The sequence below is a fragment of the Rhinopithecus bieti genome, unplaced genomic scaffold (assembly GCF_001698545.2).
Source record: "Rhinopithecus bieti isolate Rb0 unplaced genomic scaffold, ASM169854v2 scaffold_3764, whole genome shotgun sequence".
Lineage (NCBI taxonomy): Eukaryota > Metazoa > Chordata > Mammalia > Primates > Cercopithecidae > Rhinopithecus > Rhinopithecus bieti.
In genome coordinates, this window is record NW_016804367.1 from 1,160,447 (window position 1) to 1,176,598 (window position 16,152).

Below are 16,152 nucleotides of genomic sequence, written 5' to 3' on the forward strand. Positions count from 1 at the left end.
ATGTGTGAGTGTGAGTGTAGGAGTGTGAGTGTGAGTGTGGGAGTCTTGTTTTTGATTGTGAGTGTGAGTGTGTGAGTGTGAGTGTGGGAGTCTTGTGTGTGTGAGTGTGAGTGTGTGAGTGTGAGTGTGTGAGTGTGAGTGTGAGTGTGGGAGTGTGAGTGTGAGTGGGGGAGTGTGAGTGTGAGTGTGAGTGGGGGAGTCCTGTGTGTGAGTGTGAGTGTGAGTGTGTGAGTGTGGGAGTGTGAGTGTGAGTGTGGGAGTCTTGTGTGTGAGTGTGTGGGTGTGTGGGAGTCTTGCGTGTGAGTGTGAGTGTAAGAGTGTGAGTTTGTGTTTGAGTGTGAATGTGGGAGTCTTGTGTGTGAGTCCGAGTGTGAGTGTGAGTGTGGGAGTGTGAGTGTGAGTGTGAGTGGGGGAGTCCTGCGTGTGAGTGTGAGTGTGTGTGAGTGTGGGAGTGGGAGTGTGTGGGAGTCTTTGTGAGTGTGAGTGTGAGTGTGTGTTTGAGTGTGAGTGTGGGAGTCGTGTGTGTCTGAGTGTAAGTGTGAGTGTGGGAGTGTGAGTGTGAGTGTGGGAGTGTGAGTGTGGAGGTCTTGTGTGTGAGTGTGTGAGTGTAAGGGTGTGAGTGTGTGTTTGAGTGTGAGTGAGGGAGTCGTGTGTGAGTCTGAGTGTGTGTGAGAGTGTGAGTGTCAGTTTAAGTGTGTGAATGTGAGTGTGGGAGTCGTGTGAATATGAGAGTGTGAGTGTGAGTGTGAGTGTGGGAGTCTTATGTGTGAGTGTGGGAGTATTGTGTGTGAGAGTGTGGGAGTATCAGTGTGAGTGTGAGTGTGAGAGTGCTTTGTGTATGAGTGTAGGAGTGTGAGTGTGAGTGTAGTAGTGTTGTAAGAGTGCGGGAGTGTGAGTTTGTGTGAGTGTGTGTGTGTGTGAGTGTGAGTGTGTGTGAGTGTGGGAGTCTTGTGTGTGTGAGTGTAAGAGTGTGAGTGTGTGAGTGTGAGTGTGGCAGTCTTGTGTGTGAGTCTGAGTGTGTGAGTGTGAGTGTGGGAGTGTGAGTGTGGGAGTCATGTGTGAATGTGAGTGTGAGTGTGGGAGTGAGTGTGAGTGTGGGAGTGTGAGTGTGAGTGTGGGAGTCTTGTGTGTGAGTGTGAGTGTGGGAGTATTGTGTGTGAGAGTGTGTGTCAGAGTGTGAGTGTGGGAGTGTTTTGTGTGAGAGTGTGGGAGTGTGTGAGTGTAGGAGTGTTGTGTGTGAGTGTGAGTGTGAATGTGGGAGTTTTGAGAGATTGTAGGAGTGTGAGTGTGTGAGTGTGAGTATGAGTGTGGGAGTTTTGTTTGTGAAAGTGTGGGAGTGTGAGTGTGGGAGTGTTATGTGTGAGAGTGTGGGAGTGTGAGTATGAGTATGGGAGCGTTGTGAGAGTGTGGGAGTGTGAGTGTGGGAGTGTTATGTGTGAGAGTGTGGGAGTGTGAATGTGAGTGTGGGAGTGTGTGTGTGAGAGTGTTGTGTGTGTGAGTGTGGGAGTGTTGTGTGTGAGAGTGTGGGAGTGTGGGAGTGTGGGAGTGCTGNAGGAGTGTGAGTGTGTGAGTGTGAGTATGAGTGTGGGAGTTTTGTTTGTGAAAGTGTGGGAGTGTGAGTGTGGGAGTGTTATGTGTGAGAGTGTGGGAGTGTGAATGTGAGTGTGGGAGTGTGTGTGTGAGAGTGTTGTGTGTGTGAGTGTGGGAGTGTTGTGTGTGAGAGTGTGGGAGTGTGGGAGTGTGGGAGTGCTGTGTGTATGTGAGTGTGAATGTGTAAGTGTTATGTATGAGAGTGTGGGAGTGTGACTGTGAGTGTGGGAGTGTGAATGTGGGAGTGTGAGTGTGGGAGTGTTTGTGAGAGTGTGGGAGTGTGATTGTGACAGTGTGAGTGTGAGTGTGTGTGGGAGTGTTGTGTGTGAGTATGTGAGTGTGAGTGTGGCAGTGTTATGTGTGAGAGTGTGGGAGCCTGAGTGTCAGTGTGCAAGTGCTGTGTGTGTGAGTGTGGGAGTGTGCATGCACACATGCCATGTGTGAGTTTTGCATGCCTCGGTGTGTATACTGCTTCAGCTACCACTGGGGCTGATGACTCTGCTGGTCATTTTTGAGGCAGGGCTTTCATCCCTCCATCCCATTCCAGGAGGAGGAAGTTAATTTTGAGAACCAGTAGAAATGTGGGGTGGCTTGATTGGAGAAACTGTGGCTCACAAAGTTTTGGGGATTGATTCCCTGAGGTTGTTGGGGATTTTACCTCTGTGATTCCCCTATCTTAACTGCTCTTCAGTATTAAGCCTATGTGTCACCCTCCCCCCAAAATCTTTCCTAACCCTAGCTAACTCCACTGTTTGGTGGCCAGGGGCTTTCAAGCTCTGGTGAGCGCCCCCTGCTTCCCTCTGGCTCAGCGGTGCGCATGATGTTTACGAATCTATCTGCCCCCCTCAGCTCTGAGCTTCTCTAGGACAGGGACATTCCAGATTCATCACTGCAAGTCAAGTGTCAGATGTAGGGCCACACCTAGGAGGGGCCAGGGGATGTTTGTCCAAGGTGTGTGCTAGCAAGGCCACTCAGGATGCAGGGTGGGTTTGGGCAGGAGAGAAGAGACCCAGAGTCAGGAAACACAATGGGGAGGTCTTTGCGTTAGTCCAGGTGTGAGAAGATGGGACAAGGGCTTGGACAGTGGGGAGGAGGAGAGTTGGGAGCCTCTACACTAGGGGGTGGTTAAGAAGGGTCAACTCACTGGCCACCAGCTCATGGACCTCCCGGCCAGGAAATAGCCACCAATAGTCCCTCGGTTTGCACGGATGGATGACTGGAAAGGAAATAGATGAGATGAGGATTTCTCAAGCCTCTCTGAACCTCTGCCCAGCCCCCTCTCTGTAGATTTCCTGCCCCTTGGTGCAGGCACTGTTGGGGACACAGAGGGAGAAAACTGAGGCAGAAGAGAGCTGCCTGAGGCTGGTTCCACAGTTTCTAAGCTATGCATCTTGGGAGGGTCACTTTCTCTGTGAGCCTCACCATTCATCTCCCAGAGCCAGTGCGAAAAGCAAAGGCGGTAACATGTCATGTGTGTGAAGCCATTGATTGTGCACTCTTGTTCCCTTATCCTTCCTTCCCCAAAGTGCGCTTTCGGAGAATGATTTAGTATCGCCTCCTTAGATGTGTAGTGCTCACCCTTTCTCTGAGCTGATCCCTTCCCTGCTCCCAACAGGGCTCCCATACTGGAGGTGGGAGGACAGAGAGGGCTGCAATTTGACTGTGAGACTTTGAGCCCTGAGCAGAGTTATGGGTTCTGTTTTGGAGTTTCCGTGGGTTGAAGTCAGATCACGCCACTGAGCCCCATCCAGAACCTTCCTGTCTTACACCAGTAGGTGGTCAGTTAGCAGCCTGTTGGAATGTTCTCTGGAGACACAGGGTGTGGGCAGGGCAGTGGGTAGGGAAGGATGAACTTGAAGCAGCTATTCAAATGCAAAAGCCAACAGTTCTCTGACTTTCCCCTACGGGAAAATAATCAGTCACCAGGGAGTGATAAATGTGTGTGATGCCTTGTGCTTGTTAAGCTTTTGCTTGTATTTCACTTGTCAGCTCTCATCCTCTTGGAGGCCATATGAGCAAAAGAGATCCATTTTACAGATGTGAAAATGGAGGCCCAACATTGGAAGCAATTTGTCCAAAGTCACAGAGGAGTTGGTGCTTTTCTTGACTGGCCACTTCCAGGACCCAGCGATCATCTGTTAGCCCAATTCTTCCTCATTCCAGCACTAGAAGGCAGGGTCTGTTCACCCCCCTTTACAGATGAGGAAACTGAGGCCCAGAGAGGGTTTCTGACCTGGCCACAGCCTAGGAAGTGATCATCTGGAACTTGAATTACGGCAGAGTCTAAAGGTGCTCACACTTCTGCAGAACACCATGGTGATAACAGCAGTCATTTATTGTCTGCTGATCAGGCACCAGGCACCGTGCCAGGTGCTGCAGTGTCTCCTGTTGCTGAATGATCACAGTGTAGTGCTTACTCTCTGTCAGGCCTCTGAGCCCAAGCTAAGCCATCATATCCTTTGTGACCCGATGGCCTGACGCAACTGAAGATCCACAAAAGAAGCGAAAATAGCCTTAACTGATGACATTCCACTGTTGTAATTTGTTTCTGCCCCACCCTAACTGATCAATGTACTTTGTAATCTCCCCCACCCTTAAGAAGGTTCTTTGTAATTCTCCCCACCCTTGACAGTGTACTTTGTGAGATCCACCCCCTGCCTGCAAAATGTTGCTCCTACCTCTACCGCCTATCCCAAAACCTGTAAGAACTAATGATAATCCACCCCCGTTTGCTGACTCCTTTTTCGGACTCAGCCTGCCTGCACCCCAGTGAAATCAATAGCCATGTTGCTCACACAACGCCTGTTTGGTGGTCTCTTCACACAGATGCGTGGAACACTCTTGTTGTTCACCTGAGAAAGCTGATAGGCCTTATATGTTCCCAGGGACTTGAGGCTCTCATTGTTGCAGCTAGGACCTGAACTCAGGTTTCCCTGACCCCAAAGCCTGGCCCCTGCCTATAGCCGGAGGCTCCTGGGAACAATGGAGAATAGAGTACCCTGGGAATCAGCCTGGCACACTTCCCTGAGAGCACATGAGCCCCTAGTCGTTTAGAAATCACCTTAACCAAGATGCTAACGAATGCAGGACTGAGGTAGGGCCAGGGGTCAAGAGTTCTCAGAGTTGGGGGCCTTGGGGTGGGAAGAAGGAAGGAGTGAGGCTCAGGACAACCAGGGATGGTTGGGGCCAAAGGCAGCAGTGCTCAGAGAGGAGTCAGGAGTCGGGGGCCTGGTCTGCCTCTGACTCTCTGTGTGACCTCAGACCAGCCGCGCCCCTCTCTGCCCTTCTAAAAATGAGGAAATCAGGAGCCTGATTCCTGAAGGCCCTTCCATCTCGGCCCCATGGTTCTATGATCTGCTTCTTTCTGCCTAGCCCTGCCTCAGTTCCACAGCCCCACCCAAGCTGAGAGACCACTACTACCTCCCCTGCTAGCCCCAGCCTCAGGGCCCACTTACCCAGATTCCCACGGCAATGACGAAGACAAAGTAGATGACCACCACGATGATGTCATAGGCGTGCAGACCAACTCTGGAGTCCTGTGCTACGCGTGGAGCTGTCTCAGTCCTGACCCCGTCCCCTGAAGCTCCAGGCCCCATTGCTGCCAGTTTCTTGCTCATCTGTTAGTGTTGGTCAACAACAGGCTGGACTTTGAGGCGCTCCTGGCTTCATTCCTTTCCTTTAATGATTAAACTGCCCCAAGCACCATTAGTTGGTGAGAAAACTCTGAGCCCTGCTGGCACATATAGTCTTGCCTCCTTTTCTCCCAACTGCCACAACCAACCCCTGCAGGACTCCTTCCTTACCCCTCCCTGCTGCCACTACATGCACACACATACATGTATATGTACACACGTGCACACACATACATGCAATCTCCCTACCGCCAGAGAAGCAGAAGGAGAAAGAGGAGGAGGAGGAGGAGGAGGAGGAAGAGGAGAAAAGGAGCAGAATATTGGAACCCCAGAGGTGGGAAGGACTTCAGAAATCAAACTCCTGTGTGGTGGGGAAACCAAGGTGCAGGGAGCCAGGACTGGAGTCAAATTTTCTTAAGAGTTCAATGCAATTGTCTTTTACCTAGTGGGAGGGAGACAAGGGGAAGGAGGTGAGGAGTCTACTGTGACCCTAGCAAAGTGGTCTCCACCTCATATACTCACACTCCACCCTACCAAGATATTGCGTTCTCTTTTTATACAGTGTAGGAAACTGAGGCCGGGGAAGACACCATGGTTTAGTCCAAGGAACTAGGCAGGGCCATCTCTGAAAAGGCAGAGCCAGAATTCACATCTTCTGATGCCTGACCCATACTTCCTATTCTGTGCTGTGACAGATGAAGTGGTTGTGGTCAGGAGGCCTTCCCTGAAAAAGATACAGGGCTCCTTGGTTCCAGGGAAGACCATCTCTGGGACTCAGGCTGCTGAGATTCCAGTCCCAGCTCCACCTCTCACTGAACTACAGATGCCCTTGGGAACCTCTGCAAACCCAGAGCTACTGAATGTTCTTGGGGTTAACACAAAGAAACTGACCTCGACCACCATCTAGCCAAGGGGCCCAGATGCCACGCACATAGATATCTGTTCACATGGTCCTTCCAAATGAGCTGCATTTGGAATATTTCAGTCTTACAAATATTACTCTGCATGCATCTGCTGTACAACCCAGATTGGAGTAGCAGGAAAACAGATCTCATTGGCCCTGTCCCCCACCCCGTCCCAGCTCTCACTGGCCCTGTCCTGCAACCCATCCCCAGCATCGTATAAGGATCTCAAGGCTGGGTATGAGGACCAGATCGTCTTTTTTCCCCTTTTGGTGGAAAGAAAGGTGAAAGGCAGGGTCTTAGACCTTCTCTTCCCAGTTCTCCTATCCCAGAACATCAGGCACAGGCCAGGCTGAGCTCCGAGGAGAGGGACATTAATCTGGGAGAGAAATCAGGGTAGTCCCCAGCTGGGTCAGGGCTCCGTGGGATCTAGCACCTGTTAGGATTAGATACCAGAGAAAGAGTCCTGCATATACACATTTAAAGGCAAGTTTATCAGACAAACAGGGATGCAAGAGGGGCAGCATTAGAAACATCAGGAAAATGTGAAGGACCAGGTGCCCAGTGGTTCCTGGGGTGAGCTGGATATAGGGGCAGTGGGAAATGAGGCTGGCAGATCTCTGGGTGTTAATCAGGAAGCAGGGAAGGAGTGGTCTGAGCTTAGTCCCTGAGCACACCACAGTGAGGGCTCTGGATTCGGACGACTCTTCCAGAGAAGGGAAGAGGAATGTCGCAGGGAGAACACAGCTGAACCCCCTCACCCAGCCCTTGGGGTTTGCTATAGTTTGGATGCTTGTGTTGCCTCCAAAATTCATATTGAAACTGAATCCCCAGTGCAACAGTACTAAGAGGTAGGGCCTTTAGGAGTGATGAGCCCATGAGGGCTTCTCCCTCATAGGAGGGATCAGTACCTTATAAAAGGGCCAAAGGAACTAGCCAGGCCCTTTTGCCTTTTTGCCTTCTGCCACGTGAGGACACAGCCACAAGGTGCCATCTTGGAGGCATAGACTGGGTCCTCACCAGACACTAAACCTGCTGGGGCTTTGATCTTGAACTTCCAGCCTCCAGAACTGTGAGAAATAAATTCCTGTGCTTTATAAATATAAATTACCTGGTCTTAGGTGTTTTGCTGTAGTAGTAGGGATGGACTAGGACAGTGTTCTGCTGCCTGCATGCTCTGTCTCCCCATCCACCTCACAGATGCCTGAGGCTGACCCCCAACCCCTGCTAATCCAAAACTAGCAGGTTTGGGCTTATAGTAGCCTCTCCTCAAATGCATCTAAGACTTATCCATAAGCTAATCAGGCACATTAGCAGCACAGAGACCAACAAATCACCAGGAAAGGAGCAAAAAAGACTTTGAAATAGCCAGGATGGACATTCTAAAGCACAAAACCTAAATCTTTGACTTATCAGTGAGCCTTGTGACCCCACTCAGAGCCTGTTTATTTTTGTTTTACCCAGAGTCTTGTTATTCATATCCCAACTCACAACAAATTAGAAGAGAGGGGGCAAGGCTATACAGGGACAGCAAGGAGAATGGCAGCTGATGGGTTGATGGTGCATGAGAGGTCATTAAAACTGGAAAGACCCCGAAAGACAATGCAAAAGATGACCAAATCGGGGCAAATGAACCTATTAAACTGGGTAGATCAACTCTCAACAAAGAGCATTCTTGAGTAGCAGCCAAGATTCACACACATACGATGACCGAGAGTCATCAAGGAGAGATGACTGTGGCCATTATGAGTTTTCTATTTAGATGGCATGGAGTCTGAAACCCAGGCAGGAAGAGTTTCATGCAAAAAGGTCAAACATTTTAGGTAGGTGTTGGCATTCAAGGCTGAGGCCTCAATCATCCAGAATGTTCTCTCAGAGAACTACCAAGAGTGAAGGATGTCTTCATGCTGTCAGTCCTACATTTAAGTGAGGCCTGTCATATCCCTGACCCTGTACAGGGAGCACACATGTCTTTAGTTGTTCATGCCCTGTGGGGAAGACAGACAGTCACAAGACAGGTGCCTTTGACACAAAACAGGTCACATTTCTTTCTTCCTTCACCCTTTTCTTCCTTTTAGCTGGATAGCCCAGAGGAAGGAGCAATGTAGTCCTTTGTTGGAGAGACTGAGAAAGACTTATGGGAAAGGGGAACGGTTTCAGCCATGCATAAAAAAGTATAGAACTACAACAGGCCAATAAATGGAAGTTGCCACTGAGGCACCAAGTCATAATACACATAAGAAGAGCAAAGTTGGAGGTTTCCTGCATCCTGATTTCAAAACTCACTACAAAGCTACAGTAAAGAAAGCAGTATGGTACTGGCATAAAGACAGCCATATAAACCAGTGGAATAGAACAGAGAGCCCAGAAATAAAGTCTCACAGATACAGTCAAATGACTCTTGACAACAGTACGAAAACCACTCAGTGGGAAAATGACAGCATTTTCAACATATGATGCTGAGAAAATGGAATATCCCTATACAAAAGAAAGAAGTTGGACCTTTACACTGTATCATATGTGAAAATTAACTCAAAATAGATGGAAGACTTAAATGCAAGAGCTAAGAAAATAAAGCTCTTAGAAGAAAACATAGGGTAAAATCTTCATGCCATTGGGCTTGGCAATAATTTCTTAGTGACAATGCAAAAATCATAGGCAATAAAGGAAAAAATAAATAAACTGAATTTCATCAAAATTAAAGCATCAAAGGACACTATCAACAGAGTGAAAAGGCAACCAATGGAATGAGAGAAAATATTTGCAAATCGTACATCTGATAGGGCTTAATACCTATAATATATGAACAATTCCAATAAATCAACACAAATGAAACAAACAACAGTACTCAAAAATAAGCAAAAGAGTTGAATAAACAATTCTTCAAAGAAGTTATACAGGTGGCCAAAATGCATTTGAAAAGATGTTCAACATCACTAATCATTGTACACTGTGATACAATATCACTTTGTACCCATTTGGATGACTGTTATCAATAAAACAGAAAATAACAAGTGTTGGCAAGGATGGAGACAGGACAGTGGAAACCTTGAGCATCACTGGTAGAAATATAGGATGGTGCAGCCTGCATGGAAAACAGTATGGTAGTTCCTCAAAAGGTTAAAAATAGAGTTACTATGACCTTGCAATTTCTCTTTTGGGCATATATTCAAAAGAATTGAAAACAGAGACTCAAAGAAATATTTGTACACCCATGTTCTTAGCAGCATTATTCTTAAGGGCCAAAAGATGCAAACAACCCAGATGTCCATCAGCAAATGAAGAGATAAACAAAATGTAGTCAATACATTTAATGGAATATCATTCAGCCTCAATAAGGAATTCAGTGCTGACACATACTACTACAGAGATGAACCTTGACATTATGCTGAATGAAAGATAATTTTTGAATGGCCGAGAAACAAATACATAAGAAAAGAAATAGAGAGTTTACTAGATTAAAAGCTCACATTGAAACCCTCACCTCTCATAAGCAATAGTCCTTGATCATTGATGCCCAGTCTCACTGCCTTTTTTCTTTAGAGCCTATAGCTAGAGCTGTCAGAATAAGGACCACAAACTGGGTGACTTAAGCAACAGAAACAACATTCTTGGCCGCCATTCACAGATGCCCTTTGTTGAGAGCTGATCTACCCTATGTGAATGGAACCATACAGCTTTCGTCCTTGTCCCAAATGCTGTGTGGTTCCATTCATATAGGGTGCCTAGAGTCATCAAAATCATAGACACAGAAGGTAGAATAGTGGCTGCCAGGGATTGGAGGAGGAGGGCTTAGGAGTTACTGTTTAATGGGTACAAAGTTTCAATGTGAGAAGATGAAAAGAGTTATGGAGATACATGGTGGTTATAATTGCTTAACACAGTGAGTGTCCTTAATATTACTGAACTTTATACTGAAAAATGGTAAGTTATATATTATGTATATTTAACCACAATAAAACGTATAGAAAAAAAGACATAATATACATACAAATTACAAAATAAAGAGCAGATTTGTAAAAGAAATACTAAGAACTGAATTTGCAATTCCAAAGACTATGTAAGGGGGATACAAAAGGATTTTGTAAATATTTATTTAGACAAATCTTTGTTGCATTTTCCTAATGATCGGGGAAGGGGTGTGGGGCTGCTTGCCCCTTGCTCCAAGTGTAGTTTCGGGTCCAGGAGTATTGGCAGGGAAATGTGGAGAGCTGGGAGGGGTGCCCCTCAGTTGGGGCACCTTGGACCAGGGTCAGACTCAAGCCAAAAATACATAAAGGGCAAGAGCCTCTGGCCTCCTCTCTGCTTCTCACTCACTTCCCTCCCACTTGAGAACTGTTAACTCTGGCATTAACAAGCTGCAGTTCAAGGAGGGAGGAGGAGTTGTAGGGAGCAGGAATGTTCTGACTTGAGTAGGACGCTCTTAAGAAGGCTCTGGCTCCTGAGCCTGGACAACATAAGGCTGATTCTTCTCCGTGGATGTCCTGGTGTAGTGTGCAGGTGGGGGTACTTGGGATTCGTTGGTTTGGGATTGGCCTGCCCTGCTAGCAGTTGGACAAAGATTGTGGGAGTGTTTCTTTGGCATGTGTTTATGTGAACTAGATGTGGGCCACATACATGAAAAAGACAGTGTTGAAATCTTCCATCCTGTTCCGTATGCTCCCTAGGGGGATTGGGTCCTCAGCTGGCAGAATCTGAAAGTGAACCGCTGGAAGTGTGGAGGCTGTGGAAGAACTGAAGTGGCCCACGGATTACCGATGCAGTGCTTAGTGAAGAGTGCACAGGGGAGGTTCCCAGGCTGTGGGACTCCTTCATACTCCACCAGGGCATCCACAGGGAAGAGTCAGCCTTATGCTTGATCCAGGCCCATGAGCCAGAGCCTTCGTAAGAGCATCCTACTAAAGCCAGAACTTCCCTGCTCCCTACAACTCCTCCTCCTTCCTCAAACGGTTGCTCCCAGGGGTCAGACTTAGCAGTTCTTGAGTGGGGAGGAAGAGAGTGAGAAACATGAGAAGCTGGACACATCCCCTTTTCCCAAGGTAGGCAGGCCCTGCAGCAGCCCCAGCTGAGGGTGGCACCTGTAGGGAGGAGAAGTCTCACCTTTGTATGAAGACTGAAGTGTTGCATAGTCTATGGCCCTGGGTATTACAATATCCAAATTGAGACTGTGTTTTTAGACTAAAAGTGATAGCAGGGATTTCTATGGCTTAATTGTAACCAGAAGACAAGGGAAGGATTATACCCATTGAACAAGTTGCTTAAGTCATTTGATCAAGAAAATTGCTTTTAGGATTACATGCCCTGAGTCCAGTTTACTCCACCTACAGTTCACAGTAAATGGAGGGTCAAGCCTCTACTTACAGATCCGTAGCTCCTGTCTCCCATAGGCTGTAGGCTGTGCCCTCACTGAAGATTCTGGAAACCAGAGTCCTGCTTGGAATCTCAGAGCCAGCTAATCCCACCAGTTTCACAGCCTTGTCTTCCGACCACACTTACGTATGAGTTCCTGTGCAAAGCTCAGCTCTCTCATCTTCCTGCCCTCATGGGGCTGTGTTTGCCCTGCCCCGTCCAGCTTCCCATTGCCTCTCCTTCTCCATGCTGCAGGGCCCAGGTAAACCAGCATCTCTGTTCTCAAGCTCTCCATCAGCTAACTGTCTACCAACTGTCATGGTGACTAGGTTGTCCTGCAGGCACCTGCTTCCTTGGAAGCTTCTCCCAAAGAGGCTGTTCCCTCTCCATGCCCCCCAGGGTTTGGGTCAGAATTTTCCTGTGCTCCCTGGCTGCTTAGCTGAACTCCTTGCAGTTCCTAGAGGAGCCCACCCTCCCTCCCCTTCAGCTCTCTGAGTGTTATTTCCTCGGAAGCCCGGACTCCTAGCCTGGGAAAATCCTCAACCCCAGTATACTCCCCACTTATCTCTCTGAATGTGATTATTGACTTGGAGTGCATCTGCCTTAGATGTGAGCCCCTCAAGGTGGGGACCTTGGTATCTTACTTGTGTTTATGCCTACAGTGACTGGAGCAAGTGGGTGAATGGAGGTGGTGACTGGTATTTCAGAAAATCCCTCTTAGGGCCAGCATGGGGGTGGACAAGAAGGAGGCAGTTGATGCAATAGTTTAGGCAGAGATAGGCACTGAGCTGACAGGGTGGAGAGGAGTGTCCTGGCTGTTCTTACTGAACTGGAAGCGTGCAGACTTGTGTGGCTTCTCCTCCATTCTTCCCACCTGGGGTCCTGCCCACCCGTTAGTGCTCCTTCTTCTCACTCAGCTCCCAGTGCCTACAGAGTGCTCACGGAGTGCCTGCAGCCCTGAGTGAGAAGCAGCCTTGAGTTTGTTCCGCTCTCAAGGGGACTGACATTGTTCCTAGGCTAGGTCAGGTGGGAGGCCTTTGGCTGAGGAAATGCAGCATTGTGGCAAGCTCTAGAAAACAGAGCGTCACGTGCTGAGGATACCAAATGGTCTTCAGCCTGGAACCCTCGAGCTGCACCACGGAATCAGAGTATTACATAGAGAAAATAAGCCCCTTTTGTGTGGCTGCCTGGGTGTTTCTCTGTCTTCTTCCAGCATTCCCCACCCCAAGGAAAATCCTGGGCATGTTCCATGTGCCTCTGGCTGGCCTCCACCCTGGGCACTGCAAGTTCTTCCTGAAAAACCACTCTCAGCCAGTCTTCCTGCTGACAACTTTGCCTCCCAGAACAGTGAGGGGTAAGGAGGCTGATGATTACAAGTCTGTGCCAGAATTATTGGGTAGGTCACATCCCAAATATGGTCTACATTGTTGTATTAACTGTGTGAGCTGGCTTAACTAATCCCATTTTTAGGTGAGGAAATGAGGCTTATTGGCTGATTTTCACTGCTTGTTTGGGTTTTGAATTCCGGCTTGTCTGACTCTGAAAGCTGTGCTGCACCACCATCCCTTCCCTCCAGGGCAGAGGGCATGGAAGGGGCATCCCTCCTGGCGGTGGGTGGACAGCAGCTCTGTTTTGCCCCTCTCCTGGGAGCTCTGAGTGATACAGGAGCTAGAAAGTGTCTCACGAGACCACCAAACAGGCTTTGTGTGAGCAACATGGCTGTTGATTTCACCTGGGTGCAGGTGGGCTGAGTCCGAAGAGAATCAGCAAAGGGTGGTGGATTATCATTGGTTCGTATAGGTTTTGGGATAGGCGGTGGAGTTAAGAGTAATGTTTTGGGGGCAGGGGGTGAAGCTCACCAAGTACATTCTCAAGGGTGGGGATAATTACAAAGAAACTTCTTAAGGGTGGGAGAGATGATAAAGAACCTTCTTGAGGGTGGGGGAGATTACAAAGTGCATCGATCAGTTAGGGTGGGGCAGAAACAAATCGCAATGGTGGAATGTCATCAGTTAAACTATTTTCCCTTCTGTGGATCTTCAGTTGCTTCAGGCCACCTGGATGTATATGTGCAGGTCACTGGGGATAGGATGGCTTAGCTTGGGCTCAGAGGCCTGACAGAAAGAAATTATTTAGGCAGATTGAAAGGGCACCAGAATCCTCACGGAATTTCCCTTTTAACAAAAAGCAGTCCCCCCCTCCCCTTTTTTTTTTTTTAAAAAAATCATCTCTTTTCTAACGAAGAGCAGTCTGAAAAATTGAGCTGCAGACATAGATAAGCAAGCTGGAAACTTGTACGGATGGATGCTGGCAGCTGTGCCAACTGAAAAGGGCCACCAGGAAGTCAGGTATGTCCAACATGGAGGCTCCATCTTCCCTTTTCCTTGTCACCACATGTACATTAAAGAATCAGGCAGCAAGGCCAGGGAGAGAACCCATCTGCACAAGAAAAGATTAGGGTGGGGCATCAGCTTCTTCTGCGCTATGCAAATGACACACCTCATCGGACCAGTCTTTTGTGCCTTATGTAAATCAGACACTGTCTCCTCAAGCTCATCTACAAAATCTGCATTTCACCATGGAAGCGGTAACCCATTTTCTCCATGACCCCTCTTCACAGAGGGCTTTTCTTTTTCTTTCGCCTATTTAACTCCCACTCGACCTCACTCTTGTGGGTCCGTGTCCTAGATTTCCATGGCCATGAGACAACGAATGTTGGGTATTTACCCCAGACAACAACACCGCTTCATGAGCGGGCACAAAGATGTCTGGACTGGGGATAGGGATTCCCACTGGGTCTGGGCCCCAGTTCCAGAGGCTGTGCCACCCTCTTCCCTGCCACCTAGTCCTCACTCATCCCTCCTTTCCTGCTCCCCTGTAGCCCTCGTTTCCTAAGGCCTAGTGATGCTATTTTTTTTTCCCATATGCCCATGCTCAGCTCAGTTCATATACAAATGCAATTCCATTGATTAATTTAAGTCACTCACTGAGCATATTCTGTGCCAGGCCCTGTATCAGGCTGTCCCACTGCACAACTCCAGGGAGCACCATTCCCCAAGAATACAGTGCCAGTGGTGCCCCTGGCATTGTGGAAGCAGTGCCTCTGCTTTCTGCACTGCGTACAGGTGGAGAAGAAGCTCACGGGGCCCTTGCAGACCAGGAGAGGCGCTCTCTATCCTCACGGTACCCCCCACCAACCATCAGGGCCAAGGTCTCGGGGTGCTTCCCTGTCAGATGGCACAGTGCTGGTGGGGAGTGGAAGGAGACCCTATGTGGACAGGCTAAATGCTCAATTCCAAGAGGAAAGGATTGTTATGTAGTTGAGTAGGTCTGAGGAGGATGGAGACAGGAACACAAGGGTGGAGGAAAAAAAGGAAGGCAAATGAAAGAGAATGGTACACACTAGCCACTGAAACCTCATCCCTGCCAGCCCCAGCCAACACTTACCTGTGCAGCCCTCTGCAGCCTGGCCTGGACAAAATCTCCTGGGGCCCTAGCTGTCTGCCCCTGGCTCCTAGGCAGCAGCTCCCCAGGCGTGGATCAGCTCCTGCTGGCCTCTGACAGCTGCTCTGACAGCACCAGGAGGGCTGTGAAAGTTATGTATATGCCCTGGCTCCACTCCCAGGTGAGGCAGTTGGAAAGGCCCAGAAGTCTCACTCCAGTCTACGGGGCCCAGGCCTCTGAGGGACAGCACCTGGCTTTGCTACCAGATTTGGTTCTGGAACAGAGAGAACTTGCTCTGGGCTCAGAGTGTTCCAGGCCCCCAGGGTCAGATGTGGAAGGAAGACCCCAGCTCAGGGCTGGGAGCTGTTGTCAATGCTGGCAGCCTAGCTGCTAGGTACCTGGGCAAACAGGTTTCTCAAGGCAGGAGGAGAGTACAGACTTGCAGTTGTAAGATGAGTAAGTCCTGGGGCTGTAATGTACAGCATGGTGACTGTGGTTAATAATGCTGTATTGTTTATATAAAAATTGCTAAGAGAGTGGATCATAAGTGTTCTCACCACACATACACAATGGTAACTATGTGAAGTGATAGATGTATTCATTAAATTGATTGTGGTAATAGTCTCACAATGTATATGTGTATCAAGTCATCACACCATATATCTTAAACAGATACACTTTTTATTTGTTCATTATGCCTCAATAAAGCTGAAAAATAAAAATGAAACAATGCATTTACACACAAAGACAAGAGGAAAGAGTGACTGATCCTAGAGACATGGCCGTCGTTTGGACCTTAGAAAGTAGGTCTTGATGTTGAGTTACAGTTCATGCATGTGTGTGTGCAGTAGGTGCACACCCACGCATGCACAAGCCACCCTCATACACACACACACACTATTGGTAGCTTGTCTGGGAAAGCACTATGGGGTAGTCATGAGTACACATTGATGACCCCGGATAAGACTGTATGTCATTGTGAGTCCCTGTTTCCTCATCTGTGAAGTGACATCTGCAGTAGTTTCTAACGATCTTGGAACTCTCAAGTGTGGTAGACTAAATTATCCATGAGGGCTCAAGTCCCAGGCTTTAAAAGTCAGGCGTGTGAATCTGAGCCTGGCCCGGGCAGGGCAGTCACAGGTGTGTGAGGCTGGCCAACTCATTTTCCCTCCCCAGCCTCAGCTCTTCTGTATGTGAAATGGGGACAGCAAGACTTCCCTCACAGGCATCTTGAG

General features: G+C 48.5%; 1 protein-coding gene across 5 annotated transcripts in view; it reads right to left on the minus strand.

Annotated features, from left to right (window-relative positions):
- Positions 1 to 5,259, minus strand: part of SLC5A9 (solute carrier family 5 member 9) — a 32,118-nt gene extending 26,859 nt beyond the window's left edge. For 2 of the 5 annotated variants that reach the window (XM_017867528.1, XM_017867531.1), the window contains exons 1-2: positions 5,046 to 5,240; positions 2,735 to 2,806 (exon numbers count right to left, since the gene is read on the minus strand). In XM_017867528.1, coding sequence (XP_017723017.1) covers positions 2,735 to 2,806; positions 5,046 to 5,207 — 234 coding nt within the window. In that variant the 5' untranslated portion in view covers positions 5,208 to 5,240. Of the gene's footprint in view, positions 1 to 2,734; positions 2,807 to 5,045 lie in introns of all 5 variants that reach the window. The other 3 variants (XM_017867527.1, XM_017867530.1, XM_017867529.1) reach the window with 3 other exon arrangements.
- Positions 5,260 to 16,152: the final 10,893 nt, after the last annotated feature.